The 15,654-nt window shown below is 38.5% G+C and overlaps 1 protein-coding gene across 30 annotated transcripts in view; it reads right to left on the bottom strand.

Annotated features, from left to right (window-relative positions):
- The window catches only part of TENM3 (teneurin transmembrane protein 3), a 1,288,912-nt gene that overhangs the window by 50,198 nt on the left and 1,223,060 nt on the right, over window positions 1–15,654 (bottom strand). For 20 of the 30 annotated variants that reach the window (XM_079991304.1, XM_079991293.1, XM_079991294.1 and 17 more), the window contains 6 exons: window positions 14,641–14,667; window positions 12,678–12,698; window positions 11,621–11,767; window positions 3,733–3,949; window positions 1,902–2,021; window positions 1,372–1,633 (listed from right to left, as the gene is read on the bottom strand). In XM_079991304.1, coding sequence (XP_079847430.1) covers window positions 1,372–1,633; window positions 1,902–2,021; window positions 3,733–3,949; window positions 11,621–11,767; window positions 12,678–12,698; window positions 14,641–14,667 — 794 coding nt within the window. The remainder of the gene's footprint in view (window positions 1–1,371; window positions 1,634–1,901; window positions 2,022–3,732; window positions 3,950–11,620; window positions 11,768–12,677; window positions 12,699–14,640; window positions 14,668–15,654) is intronic. The other 10 variants (XM_079991297.1, XM_079991298.1, XM_079991316.1 and 7 more) reach the window with 3 other exon arrangements.

Raw genomic sequence — 15,654 nt, 5'->3', positions numbered from 1 at the left:
TTCTGCCACCAGACTGTCCTGGCAAACAGCAAAGTGTTAATAAAGCTTTGACTCCATAACTAGAGTAGCACACTGGTATGCTATGAAAATGATGCAGAATGTTGCCAACTCATTTTAGTACTGTGGCTGATTCTAGTGAAGGAAAACCAAATGGAAATAAACTTATTTGTTTTGTTTTTCAAGTTATCACTTACACATACTTTATATTTATATGTCTTGCTTGATAATTTATTTGAAAAATTACACTGTTCACTTCCAAGAAAGCCTGGAACTGTATTGATTTATTGTGACTAATGTTTTTTGTGAGAGATGAGGATATTCAATATTATGTATTGTGCATCTGAGCTTAACATTCAGCCCTTGGGAATTATAAATATGCGTCACTTCTACTACAGAAGGTAAGAATCCTGTGAGTGCACAGAGTTTGGAGAAAGCACCCCTCTAATTTATGTTTTCCTGCAAAAATACATATCAGATATGTATTAGCAACAGCGCTAATGTGCCCACACATCATAAAAAAGCTATTCATATTAGTACAGTTTAAATAAAATCAAGGTGTAAAAGTTTACTTTTTTCTTAAAATAATCCTTTCTTTCAAAGCACTTTACCAAGAGGCTTGTAAATTATTAATTTTAATTGTTTATAGACTTGAGTTTAGACATTTCATCAGCTACTGCCAAAAATCAAAGCTATGTTGCCACGGGTAGTATTTTGAAACTAACTTTTGATCTCATCTGCAGTAACCAAAGGCAGAGGCATAACAGTGACAGATAAAACTGGCTCCTGCTTAATTATTCTGTGTTTTCCTTTAGGCTTCCAGTCCACATCAACGAATGATTATGTTTCATCCCCTTCCACCTTGCAATGCTAATGGAGTGGGGAATTATGAGTCTAAAACACAAGTTTTATAGCAGAATGTTTTGAGTTGCCTAAATAATATTACATAAGAGTCCTTAATTTCAAAATAAAAACAACTCTTCATTTTGAAACATGCTATAGGTCACACCATGTATTTCAATATGCTGATAACCTTGTAATTCCTAGATCCTTCCCACTGTCTATTTCATTGCAGCCCATATATCCTAAGCAGTAACACATTTCCTTAAATTTTAACTTGCTTTCAGATGCCACATTTAGCTTCCATGGTGGCAGTCATCACAAGGGACAGATTAACTATTGCCATTAACACGTGTTAAGGGGGGGGAAGGGGGGAGACAAAGCAACCAGGAAAGGGTAGGAATCAGGGTGGCAGCAGTGGAGTTGACAAGGCACTGAATGTGGGGACCCTAGAAGGAACCTTGACCCCAGCCCCCCTTACTTAGAAAGGGTCCTGATTCTCACAAATATATTTGGACTTAAGATATATTGTACCTGCGTCTCAGGAATAATAGGACTGTCCTCAGGGGAAATCCTGAACAAGGTAGAAAGAGGTGATGATACAATGACAGGATTTGGTCTCACAAATCCACTCAGATCGCAGCTGGGAATGTCATTCTCCTCCTTCTTCATGACCAGGGTGTCCATGACATAGAAGACGTTCCATGGAATCCAAACTGTGTGGTATTGAGTAAGGAATGGTGACCGTTCGAACACTAGGGTTAAAGATGCGCCTCCATTTGCCACCAAGTCAAACCTAATGTAAATCAGATTATTACTGTGTAAAATGCCTTAAATTTACATCTTGCTCACAGACATATATACAATTTAAATTTAAAGATTCTGATTTCTTAAGTTTGTCAGAAGAAGCAGTAGTCCTTTTCTCGTGTGTGTGTGTGTGTGTGTGTGTGTGTAGACATAAACATAAACATGTGTGTAGACATAAATCTCAAAACAACTTTTGATGAAATAAGGCAAGTTAATTTTCTGTACTGCTATCTCAACATATGTGATATGAAACTTACATTCCATCTTGACGAGTGATGGTGTACCCATAATCTGGATAATGTAAAAACGACACATTAACTCCGATGAGTGGTGTTCCATCTGCTGTCAATACTTGGCCCCTTATAACAGATGCAAGACTGTAGGGAAAGGTACAAAATTACAACATTTAATATTTTCCCAAACAAGCACTTCCATGCCAATGTACCAAAGCATAAACATCCTGTTATTTCACAACGTTGTATACTGTGCAGCCACTGCCTTATTTCAAAACTAATTTGGATCTATAGTCTCTCTGAGATGGTTTCAGTGTACACCAAATTACTTACAGTGTGAATATGACAAACACTTGCATCATACAAATACAGTGGTAACTGATTGGTTTGTTGTCACATGTACACTCAGCAGCAGATTCGGGTTCGCCTCTGTGTTCACATGTAAAAATATTATCTGCTTATACAGTGGTACCTCGGGTTACATACGCTTCAGTTACATACGCTTCAGGTTACAGACTCTGCTAACCCAGAAATAGTGTTTCAGGTTAAGAACTTTGCTTCAGGATGAGAACAGAAATTGTGCTCCGGTGGCGCGGCGGCAGCAGGAGGCCCCATAGGTTAAAGTGGTGCTTCAGGTTAAGAACAGTTTCAGGTTAAGAATGGACCTCAGGAACGAATTAAGTACTTAACCCGAGGTACCACTGTACAGTAAAATCCTGGGCATGTTTATTTACAATCCCCACTGAATTCAATGTGGCTTACTTCCTAGTAATGGTATTCAGAACTGAACTGCTGCATCTTGCTTGCTAACTCTGCAAACTTGAGCACACTCACTTGGTGGTAGGTTTCACTGGGATCAAAATAACTTACTTCTAAGCCAATGGCTGAAATCTGATAAATATAAGGAGCACCCTCAGTATGAAGCAGGGTTTTTATTTTGTTTTGTTTTTTCAAACAAAAGCGTCCTGCGCTGCACTGTAAGAATCTTTTTAAGTTTCATGAATTTTAAAAGCCGTTTATGATATGCTGCAGTAGGAGGGAACTGCTGTTTGGATAGACCCCTACTAGGGCGAACAATCTCTTGACTGCATATAAAGGAGCTCTCTGGATCACAACCAAAGCATTTTGGATCAGTGTGCAAAATTAATAAATTAGCAATGGTGTTTTAAAATTATAAACTCAAGGCTTTCCTTCTAAACAGCCTATCTTTTTGCACTTCCCTACGGAAAAGTGTTTTGCCAATTAATTTTTAGGCAATCTGTAAACCTGCGGGGGCTGCAAAGCACAGAATTTAAAGGAGTAATAAGGAACATTTGTGTTACAACTTTTAATCAACCGCTGTGCTCAACTACATTAATGCAGCTAAATTACTGCAGACACAGGAGTTCCAGAGTAAATCATCTACTTTCACTCAGTAAGGCACAGGACACCTGCTTTCAGTTACTAGCTTATTTTCAGGTATATAACCACTCTGCAAAGCACCAGGCAGGCAGCTTCTGCAATCATACTGTCACGCAGTTAACAGTTCTATTACATTAATTCATAATTTATATTATTTACTGAGCTCAGCTTTAAAAGTGCATCACTGCCTTCCCTTCTGAGGCATTTTCATCACTTTGATACACTTCCAACTGTGCTAACCCAAATCAGCTGGGTCAATGAAGATTTATATAATCCTTAATGGAATGCCCTGTTAGAACTTAGACAGTACACAGTATAAAAATCTATGTTAAAGCAGTATCACTGTCTGTCTGAAGTTTTGTACAAAATCAGCCATGCAGAGTCCCAAATTTTGTACTTTTCCAACTATCCTTGAAACAAAAGTCTAGCAAAAGGAATAACAGAAAACCCTCACCTTTTATTGAAAGGGCTTTCCCCAGGAATGACATGGGAGCTGTCCGGTCCTATAAGAAAACTTATCCGATCGTAAAAGGATTTGGCAGCTTGCTGAGATGGTGACTGCTGGCTTTGGCTAATGATATCTTGTGGGTCCGGCAGTCCACGGCAGTAGGGCTGGTTTTGGCAGGAACTCTGCAAACAGCAGTCAGGATCCATGCAGTCAATTAATCCATCTACAGACAAAAAAGTTAGAAGAAAAGGAGCAATACTTCCTATTCATTTTCCCTAATGAGCAAATAAAGACAACAATCACATTCAGCAGTTTTCACAGTGTAAATAATAAGCAAAGATATTAGAAGTTTAGAAGTTTTTTCAGGCCTTTCAGAGGAATAAAGGACAGATATTGTGCTAAGTAATAATCTGAAAGCAATGAAGAAGAGGGTCCATGTTGCAAATGTGGCATATATAAATTTGCATATTAAAGAAACTCGAGACAAAATAAATAAGAGAAATAGCACACAACAGAACTGGATGAATATCTAAAAAGTGCATACAAAAACACAGTTATTATAAATATAATGCAAACATCACAACTGCATAACCACACCAGGGAAAGGCTGAAAACCAGTTTACTTTCCAAGTTAACGTGTCAACTGTCAGAATCCTGCCTTTCAGGATCCTAAGCTATAAATCTGTGGCTCCTGTTGTAGTGGTAAGACTATACATCATAGCTGCACTAAAGTAGATGAGAAGACGCCACGCTGAATTTTGCAGGTTTATGTATGTAAACTGTTCCCAATCATATAACCAAGTGTGTGGGTGAGTTGCTCTTTCTGGAAACAATAATATTTTTTGGTTTGTTATTTTAAGGGCATGTCACTGGAATAGGCACTATACAAAAGCAGTTGTGTGTGTGTTCACGTGCATATATATATATATGAACGCTCCCTGATCTAAGCGTTAGGGCCAAAAACGCCTCATGCATCCAGTGGAGATTCACAATGATGACAACAGCTTACAAGTGATTATTTCCACAGCTGCAATTCCCCCAAGAGGAAAATCTGATCCTTGATGTGATGGGGGAAGCAATATGCATGCTCAGAATATGAAAAGCATTAGCTGCCCTTGTCACTGCTGGTTCAAATTTAGAACCCTCAAAGTTACTAAAAAGGTCTCTGAGAATAGCTGAAAGGTGCAAGATAGAGTAACTCTGTTGAAACTAAGCAAAGTCTAGACAGTGCCTTAAGGGGATACTGCCTAGGAACCCTAGGTGTGTTATTCTAGGTAAGTTGGGAAACAATAAAACATACTCCTCCCCTTCATCATATCACATGGTGAGAGAGAAAGACCACAACTCCCATCATGATTTACCATTGACCAAGTTGTCTGGAGTTGAGCCCTAAAACATCTGGAGGGCAACACATTCAATACTGTCTTTCTGACTAGCAGTGGCTGTTGAGGGTTTCAGACAGAGGCTTTCCTAAAACGCTACCTAGTGAATGTGATGGACTGTTGCCTTGCCTCGGTAATGGACTGGATGAGAGCCAACAAACTGAAGCTTAATCCAGATAAAACTGAGACACTGTTAGTGGACAGTTCCCTGGACCAGATGGGTAGTAGGTGGCCTGTTCTTGACAGGGTTTACACTGCCTCTGAAGGAGCAGGATATAGCTTGGGATACTTCTGGGTCCTTTGCTTAGTGATGTGTTAGTACAATGAAAACAAGTTCCAAAAGCCACAATGAAATTCAGATTTCATGCAGATGTTGGCACAGAAACAAAGTACCCACAAATTTTTTTGATACTGAATTGATACGGAGTACTGTTGCAATTTGAGAAGTTCAAAATATACCAGATTTCAAATCACTGCAGAATTTCATTTCAATGCCAGCACAGATATAGCTAACACACATATTGCTGATTTATAAATATTAAATAATTTCCAAGGGGCCTTTAAAGTAGCTTTTATGTGAGGTTATTTGGTTTTCTAGAAAGAGAAGCAGGTAACTGCAGCTTGGCTGCTTCTTGGAGCATATTTAAAGCATTTGAGCTGCAAGTCAGCTTTAAATATTTAAGAACATTTATGAAGATGGATTCTTTTTCCTTTAGAAGAAAGGCTACATTGCTACAAGCAGAGGTAATTTCAGCCGCTCTTTCAGCTGAATATATATATATATGAGAACACAATATATGCTCAGCAAATTGAATCTTAATGCAAATCAGTTAATGATGAATACCAGCTTATATAACATAACATAGTGAATACAAACCTGCGTATTTCACACATGTGCACAACATATTTAAATACAGAGGTGAATCCCCATTTACGTGGGGATTAGATTCCGAACCCCCTCGCAAGTCAATGAAATCACATAGAATGGGGAATTCCATGGAGAGTCTTAGTAGCTTACGAGGAGACCCACCCCAGAGCCCAAAGAGGATGTGTGGGGTAGCGCAGCAGCCATTTCCCTGTGCATCAGCTGAGCAAGCCCCTATGCCCCTCCAGCTCGCACTGCGACCCTCCCCAGAGCCCAGAGGACATCCTCTTCAGGCTCTGGTGAGGGTCTCCTTGTTAGCCAGAGGTTTGTGGAGGCTGCTCAGCTAATGCATGGAAAAGCTTCCCAGTGCATCAGCTGAGCAGCTCAATGAAGTCTCCGCTACCCCTCCAGCTCACGTGACCAGCTCAGCTGATGTGCAGGGAAGACGCTTCCCCACGCGTCAGCTGTGCAAGCTCTGCTGCTCCTCAGCTCCTTTTATTATTTCCTACCAGTCTGCTTATTTCTCATTCTCAAATGATCTTTTTTCTGTTCTACATTTTCCTATCATCTTCTAAAAATGATACAACCTGCTTCTCAGTGCACTGAAAAATGAAAGAAAATATGAAATTGACCTGAAATCAGTAAAAAAAAAATTATTATTATTTGTTTGCTTCTGTGTCCTATATTTCTCTTATCTTGTGTGTCTATCTTCTTGTCTTGGTAGCAATTCTTTTGTGACAAGTTCTATTTATCACTTAATGTCTATACATCACTTAGCACAATAACCTTACTGCTTTGTTAGTTTTTAGCCACCACTAAATTAAATGCCATTGAGGGAAACATGATTAATTAGCTAGATCTTAAACTTTACACTGTGACCACAATCCAAAGAGATTAGTAGTATGTGCACAAAATAGCACACATACGTCTATCCTCCTCCTTCAATTTCCTTTTCATCATATCCCCAAATTACCTTTACAACAACTACAAATTATTGCTAATTATGTATTTATTTACACACATCAGAATGTGTGCTTTGGCTCAGCATTCATAACTCATTTTCCATCTTTCTGGGCTACTTAATTTGTTAAACTGCATGAACATCTAGTGACAGAAGGGTAACACACTAGCTTCTTCCAGAAAAATATGTATGGAGTCCAGAATGTAAACACTTCTGGTGACTTTGCCAACATGCATATTTTCTGCTTAGAAAACATGTTCATTATCTGCTTTCCTGTATGTTCACATCTTAAGATACAGGTGAGATTGCCATGTATGTCTTGCAAATGCAGTTTGAGAAATGCTGCTTGTTCTTCTCAAAGTATTTTGAAACTTTACAAATATTAACCTATTGACATATTTTGTGTTGTCTGTCACTAATTAAGTTAAAATGTATTTATGATTTTCTTCAAAATGTATTCTCTTAAAAATAACAGAGTAATAGACAAATGCCTTGTCAATCTGGGCTTAAACCAATTTATGCTAGTATCAGTATCTGGTACATTAATTGTTAAAAGCTCTATATTGGCAATAGGTGCTTTTGGGGGCTTTGCTCTGTTTGCTCTATGTTGTCCTGCGGGCAATATTTAGCACAGTTGCCATAGAGGAATGCTCAAATTTAGTCATTCATCTTTGTTACTTTATAAATAGCAAATGTACATCTGGCATGTAGACTGCAGGTCATAAAACTGTTTGAGATTGACATCTTCTGAACTAATCAGCTGGAAATGCATTTTTACAAGCCTCCCCACTCACATCAATCAGGAAAAGAATCTCATTTTCACCAGTCAAGATACAGGGACACACTGTTTGTTATTTTTCTATGAAGTTTATCAGCTACTTGCCCAAGCGAGTGACGGATGGTTATGAATCTGGCTCCTTCTAACTTGCAAAAACATTTTTCATTCTCTCTCTCTCTCTCTCTCTGTATTTATACAGCTAGTGCAGTTTACCAAGTATTCTATTGCCCCATGTGTAAAATAACAAAGGCAAAATACCTTTACCAAATAATCAGTCTATTGTAGTTGGGACCAAAAACTGCACCTGTCTCTTATGGTTCAACAACAACAATCTTTGTTTGAATTAAGAAAGAAAATCACAGAATGCTCAAGTCCACTAAATTATCATTATAGTACTAAATGATAGTCTTGCATTTAGAATATCTTAACCCATAGGGCTAAGTCCAACCTGTCAACAAAAATCTAAACTATGGGCTTTTATAAAAATTCTAATTATACCAGCTTGCTCCCATATAAACACATGGTTCATCTTGATTATTGTATGCACTTTTGATCTTCATATTTCAAACAGTATATAACTAGAAACCGTGAAGAGAAAATGTACAAAATAATCAGAGGCTATACAAAACCTTTCAAGTACAGGAAGGAAAATATTAAACCTCTTCTGCTAAGGAAGGTGTAACTAAAGAATAACAACTGAAGCATATATAGAATCTTGAGATTTTAAAAATTAAGAAAGGTATCTATGTTCCTTTTTATATTTTGGAGGGAAGGCAATGACATCCAAAGGTAGCAGGTTTCACTAAGAAAACATAATTTGTCATATGTCATGCAGACTCCCTACTAGATGCTTGAATTTATATATAGGTGTGCGTGCAGACCTATTCAGACAATCATATATTGGGTTGGTAAGCTAAGATATGCATGCCGCTCCCCCCCCCCATGCATGCAGCCTCTTTGTTCCAGTCACAAAGAAACACTCAAAATTAACCAGGTACAAGGCAAGAAGCAACTTCAAACAATTAAACCTGGCTTGTTCTTCAGCTGGTAACCAGATTCCCAGTTTTGATAAAAAAGGAAACTATAGTTATTATAGTGTTCCTGCTTTAATTGTGGCCTGCATGAAAGAGGGAGCAATGGCGCAGCATGTGCAAAGCATAAAGCTTATGCAACTCTTGGTATAATCAACCAAACATGGCCAATCTCATGGTGGATTTGCAATACCAAGAAGCTGGAGGCACAAGAATACACTAGGTTTCTAATAAATGACCAGAGGCTAGGAATGAGGCTTCGGTCTAGAGCACACATGGAAGTACCTCACTCATCTCATGTGGTAAGTGACTGCACATGTGGAAAACTCTCCTGCCACCAAGAAGCACATCTATATACACTATCAGGACAGATTAATCTAAAATAAAATAGACCACAACTGGGTTGGAAACGAAAAGTAGCAACCGAAAGGAAATAATTCAATTGAATGAGTGTAGAGGCGAAATAGGTAAAGGTAAAGGGACCCCTGACCATTAGGTCCAGTCATGGCCGACTCTGGGGTTGCGGCGCTCATCTCGCTTTATTGGCCGAGGGAGCTGGCATACAGCTTCCGGGTCATGTGGCCAGCATGACTAGAACCAGAGCAGCGCACAGAAACACCGTTTACCTTCCCGCTGGAGCAGTACCTATTTATCTACTTGCACTTTGAGGTGCTTTCAAACTGCTAGGTTGGCAGGAAGAGGCGAAATACATTGCCACAATTCTACATCACAATTCTACACCACATTATTAAGGAACTGAGCATTTTGAAGTTATTCTCGTAAAGGTTTACAGATATGTAGATAAGCATACAATCTGAAATTCAATCAGTGAAACCACAAACAGAAAACTCAAAACCGTGCAAAGCAGGTCAGTCAGTGAAATTAGCCATAGCAACAAATGTGACCCTATAGCAGGTAACTCAAAACACGGGCTGTGTTTCAATACAAGTCAAGTCACACTGTACATGGCACTGTAAACTGAACTGAGCATCTAGAAAGCATTTCCCTTGCATACATGAACAGCTTCTCTCATGCCCACCCACATAGGCTAGAAATACCATCCCATCTGGCTGCTACTACCTGCTACTCAAATCAGATGCTTTTGGAGGAAACTGATTTTCTAGATCCATTTCAGTTGGGGTTTAGGCCTAGTTTTGACACAGAAACAGCTTTGGTCGCCCTGTATGATGACCTCTGTCGGGAGAGAGACAGGGGAAACGTGTCCCTGTTAATGACCCCCACCTTCTCAGTCCCCTCCCCTCCAGGATTATTTTCAAGCAAACGGAAATTGTGCCTGTATGAAACCAACCTCTCTTCCATCCTTTACATGTTTCTTCTGGTTCTGGGAGACAAGGGGGAAGGGCAGCTTGCCGCAGTCTTCACTAGTAGGACTCATCTCTGCCTCTTGGCCTCCTTCCTCCTCTGCTTCAGCTTCTGCCCCTGATTCTGGACTTCTCTCCACCACAGATGCTCCCAGCTCACTAAGCCCCATTGACTCTTCAGCTTCCAACACTTCCGCTTCTTCCTCTGACCACTCATTGTTTCCCTACCACCAATCCCCAGGGTCTGAACCTTCTTCCTTTGTGGGTTCCCCAGCTGGTTCCTCCTATCATTCCTCTCTGTCCAACCACTCCATGACATATAGCCTAACTTCCGTTGTTTATGCTCTCCTAACCTCTAGGCTAGATTAGTGGAATGCATTATACATAGGGATACATCTGAAGACGGTTTGGAAACCAACTGCATTAGCTACCAATTAGTTTCTGTGCTCAATTCAAAGTGCTGGTTTTGACCCATAAAGCCTCAAACGGCTCATGACCGCAATACCTCAAGGACAACCTCTACCCATATTAACTGTCCCTTTCCCTGGAAAAATAATCTGACACCCTTCTTTGTGTGCCTCATCCATGAGAGGTTCGATGGGTGGCAACAAGCCTTTTCTGTTGTGGATCTCCATGTGTCCCCAGGGAGGCTTGCCTGGAGTCATCATTACATATCTTTAGGTGCCAGGCAAAAATATTTCTCTTCAACCAGACCTTTGGCTTATTAACATTCCATGACCTTTTAAATGTGTTTGTGGGAGGGGGGTGCAATGTGTAAGCCGCCTTGAGCATGGTTTGAATTGTGGAAAGGTAGCATACAAATATGTATGTATGTATGATTGCAATGACAGAAGACAGAGAGGCAAAAGGTACTATGAGGAACTGGAAATGGGTGGTACATAGAAGATGATTTTTTTAGAGTGGAAAATAGGGCTGGGGGAAAGTGGAGATAAAGTAGTAGGCATCGATGGAAGGCAGGGGAAGGTGTGGCAATGTTGCTGTAGTTGCTAAAAATTATTCTGGAAGGCCTTCAATAATGAGCTATAAGAACAACACAGGAATGAGTCAAAGCTGAGATCAGATAAGGAACAGTTGTGCTAGTAAGAAGCTTGGTGGGATTAGATTGTTGCTGACAATGGATCTTTTAAAAATGTGAAGTTCTTACTAAATTATTTCTCAACATCTGTACCTCTTGAAAAACTTTCCTGAATGTGGATGTCACAACTATTCACGTTGGGCATGTGTGCAGCTTTATTATAAAGCTCTCTGAATTACAGTATTATTTTTGCCCTTAGATAAAATACTACCACTTGGAACTTAATGCTCACTAATGGATTTCGATGTACACATTTTGCCTGCTGTAACCATCTCTTAAGGATTTGATAGCATACTAAATGAAGGCAATAAATGTTGTAGCACATTCCTGCATGTATCTCATCACAGGTAGTAAAAGCTCTGTATCATTCTCACAGCAGTATTTTTTTCACCTGATTGGGAAGCCGATAATTTTACAATTTTTTTTAGCAGTGCAGGAATTTCACTCTGCATCTCCTACCTCCTTCATTGTCCTTGCTATCAGTACATAAAGTTTCCATGGCGACATCACATCCTGCTCCCCTCCATCCTGGCTGACAAACACAATGCCAGCCATTTTGGTCCAGAGTACATCTTCCATTGCTATTACACAAGCCAGGGCATCCCTCTGTCAAAACAGACAAAAAAAATGACACTGCATGTGATTTAGCTATTACAACAATTTAAAATCTAATCAAAATACGAACAGGGGACACTTACTGGGAACAGGCCTTCAGAACAGCACAAATACTGTAATTGCACATGGAGAGTAGCAGCAACATTACCTGGGATTCTAATTCTTAACTAAGTGGCATCTTTGATTGGTCTGACACTTGAGACACCACTTACCTGTGCAGGCAGGAAATATATCCAAGAAACCTCTAAATACCTGCAGGCCAGACAAAATTATGTTTTCATGTTCTTTATCAGAGTAGCAGGCAATATGACCACAACATAGTACACAACACAGCCTCTAGGCAAAACGACAGGGGTTCTGCATTTATAGAGGAAATAATTATTTGATGTATATACATTGCTGGTTACTTGATGGTATAGATTTCGTTAAGCTCCTTGTTACTTTAAATAAATCCTATGAAATTTCAAAGTAGCTGTGCCACTCTGCTTTCAACAACGTTAATTTTATCTGGTCTCAAGAGTTGCCATGTGTTCATGTGAAATTACAGTGCATTAAATAATTGCACAAAGTATAGGTCAGTTTCAGTGACTATACTTTATGCCGAAAGTACATTCCTTTTCACAGAATAAGCAAAGCCCAGGAAATAGTGAAGCAGCTTAGCATCTATTCTAACAAACATTAGGATTCAGGCTGCATACGGATGGGACAGGACCGACAGGATTTCCAACTAAATGTAATAGCTGTGCGTATTTGATTACTTAGGACGGACAAAATGAAATACCATAAGGACCACAATAAAACATTGATAGACTGAACAAAAACACGGTAGTGACGTGCTTCAAGACAGATAGCGGAGAGTGATTCTTTTGTGACAATCTCCCTAAGGCTTTTGTGCTGTTACCTTTATATCCTATCTTGTCTGCTTTTATGGCCAAGGAGGGAAAATTTGGGAAACAATTAAAATTATTTAATATATCCAAAATCTATTACTTTTTTTTTTCATCTAACAGTACATCAAAAACAGTATCTGTCACTTCCTACTGATGGAAAAACTGGCATGCAGCCAACATGACCTGTATGAGAATGACGACAGTATATATCTATATAGATATATATATATAGATATAGATAGATAGATAGATATATAAATGTATATATATGTAGAATTCTAGTATTCCTTATCTATGACTGCGGTAAGACATTCACATAAGCAAGTACAGAAGCAGAACTATGATCAGTGGCTACAAATCAGGTATTTTAGGACAAAGCAGTTATTTCTAACTCTATACAGCATGTAATATAACTTGTGCCACTAGCTTATTAAGTTGCATCTGTTTAGTGTCTCTGGGAACTAGCCTAGTGTCCTGTTTCTGTTGATTCACACATGTGCTTGAAACCATCTTTTTTTGCTAGGAATCCTTAAATAATTATTGACGTACTTCTTTCTCCACTTACGCAGCACAAATGAAACAATCATTCTAAGGCCGTTATTGCCTCTAGCAAAAATTAGTACTTACAGATGGAAGGGAATAATAGTAGCGTCTCATGACAAGGTATGATGAAGCTATAGTTATGGATATCATGTCATCATGCCAGGCTGAGATTAGATTTGGCTGCCAGTTTTTCTTTAGGTACTATTTGCCATCTGCACTTTTCAATTGTATGTGCAGAAGGTAAATTTTTTACTTCTGAAATGTTTTTCTTCCACTTTGGTTACAGAGGACACACAGCTTTATCTGTCCTACTGGCAAAGAATTACAGAAAACAATTGAATGCACTCAAGAGTGATTATACGAAAGCCTGGATTCTGCCATGAATATTGCCATACTCTAATGAAAAAGCACAAATAAGGAAGAGAAGAAAGGCAATCTGGAAAAAAGGGAAGTACTTGTGATAATTAAACAAAAACACATTTCTTTTACCACAACTGAAGATATGAGAACGTTCGCTGTTTAGTGGTACATGCTCAGTGAAGAGTTGGCTAAATCAGCTTTTCCATTGCAATCCAAAACTACGAAGTATAATTATTTGATCTCACACAGATTTTCTTAGTAAATGGCAATAAAATATTTTAACATATAAGCTTATTTTTTAAAAGCTTATAGACAATTTTTAAAAAATAAAAAAATAAAAGCAACTACGGAGCTTCTATAAATTTAAGCAGCTTGTCAACTGCAATGGCCAGCATCCAAAGCAGCGCACAGATTGCACATGGCACAAAGCCATCAAGGTCCTGACAAGGACCCAGTGAGGAACAATAGGAAGGCACAGCGGTGTTTTTCACCCATATATGGACACATATCCAACTAAGTTCTACCCAAAGTAGACCCACTGTCTAGAAATTTCAGTGGGTCTACTCTGAGTAGGTCTAATTGGGATACCACCCATGGTGTGACATGGATCCTGGCCAATGGCACCACTGGCTTCTTTTACACACATATCTCTATTGCAATGTATCCTTGAAGCTATGACATTTTCTCATCCTGTGACTAACATTTCATTTTTTTCTTATCGTATAGGACGACTAGGAGATTCCTTCAAGCAACAAGAGCTAGAAGGCTTTAAAAAAACCACAAACAGCAGATGCACAGCTATCTTCAGTTTTTGATATCATCAAAGCTAATCCATTTATACAGGATATAGTGAAACTTACAAAGTGCTTAGTAAAAATGTTAACAGGTGGCAAAAAACATTAAAAGTCTTTATCTCTTAAATCCAAGGAACATGGAAAGTAACATGAATGAAATTTATAATTCATGGAGTACATATAAAATACGTTGCACTTGCCAAGTCTAGTGGAATGGTTGCTATAATATACACAGAGATACATGGAAGCATGTCAAGGAAGAGCAAATATACAGTACCTTTAACTATCTTATCCAAATAGTGAGCTTGAGAATTAAAAAGAAAAAAGAGAACAGACGTTTCAGAAGGGTAATGTAGGAAAGGAATTGTTCAGAATTTACACACAGAAAGAGCAGTGATTTGCTGAAATGAGATCTCACATCGCATAGAAAGTTTCCCAGTGTTTAAAAATGTAAAGGATTATCTCTACAGCAAAATATACAGTCATCGTTTGATTAAACACTCAGCATTTTAAAAATGCATTTTCAGACTAAAAAACCAACACATTTCAAACTCTACAGTTTACTTTATAGCTGTTTTTTGTTATGCCTTGTCTTTTATGTAGAGCAAACCTAACCAAAATCATAAAATTTTTTGATTTTCAGTTCATGTTAAAGCAGTTATGTAATACATGAGCTTTACAACTTGGCCAAACTGAAGAACCATATATTTGATTTCCAAGTTGTGTACAGTTCAGACATTCTGAACAGAAAAAGTACTGTATTTTAATTTTGTCCTGGATTATCACTACTTCAAAAAAGAAACAATATACTTCTGCAATCCACTTATTTGTCTCAGCGTACTTAGCCAATTATGCAAAACACAGAACTATATTATTTTATTGAAAGCAGCGGTACCTAGCGATGCAGCAGAAACTAACAGATGCTTTCAAATTTGAGAGTGAAACAAGGTTACAGATACATATATACAATGTAGCATGTAACATAAAACAAGAGAAAGTCTATTTGCTTTTTTCCACAGGTAGCTGTCATTTCAAGTAAAGGTTGACTGCTGCTTTTTAAAGACTAAAAAGTGGTTAAATAATAATTGCTTAATGTTTAACACTGCAGCTTACTTACACACCATGTGCCTTATTTTCTAGTCACTTACTGTAGGCTAAGTTCAATATAAGTGTGACCTGTACATTATGTATTGTATTGCACTGTTTTGCTTAAATATGCTATAAAGCACCTGGAATCACTGATGGAGTATATCAATTGTCAATCAAACAAAATAAACAAACCAACAAAAAG

Source organism: Podarcis cretensis (genome assembly GCF_951804945.1).
Source record: "Podarcis cretensis genome assembly, chromosome: 9".
In the NCBI taxonomy this organism is placed as follows: domain Eukaryota; kingdom Metazoa; phylum Chordata; class Lepidosauria; order Squamata; family Lacertidae; genus Podarcis; species Podarcis cretensis.
The sequence above is the reverse complement of the archived record's forward strand: the minus strand, read 5'-3'. Positions and strand labels throughout refer to the sequence as shown.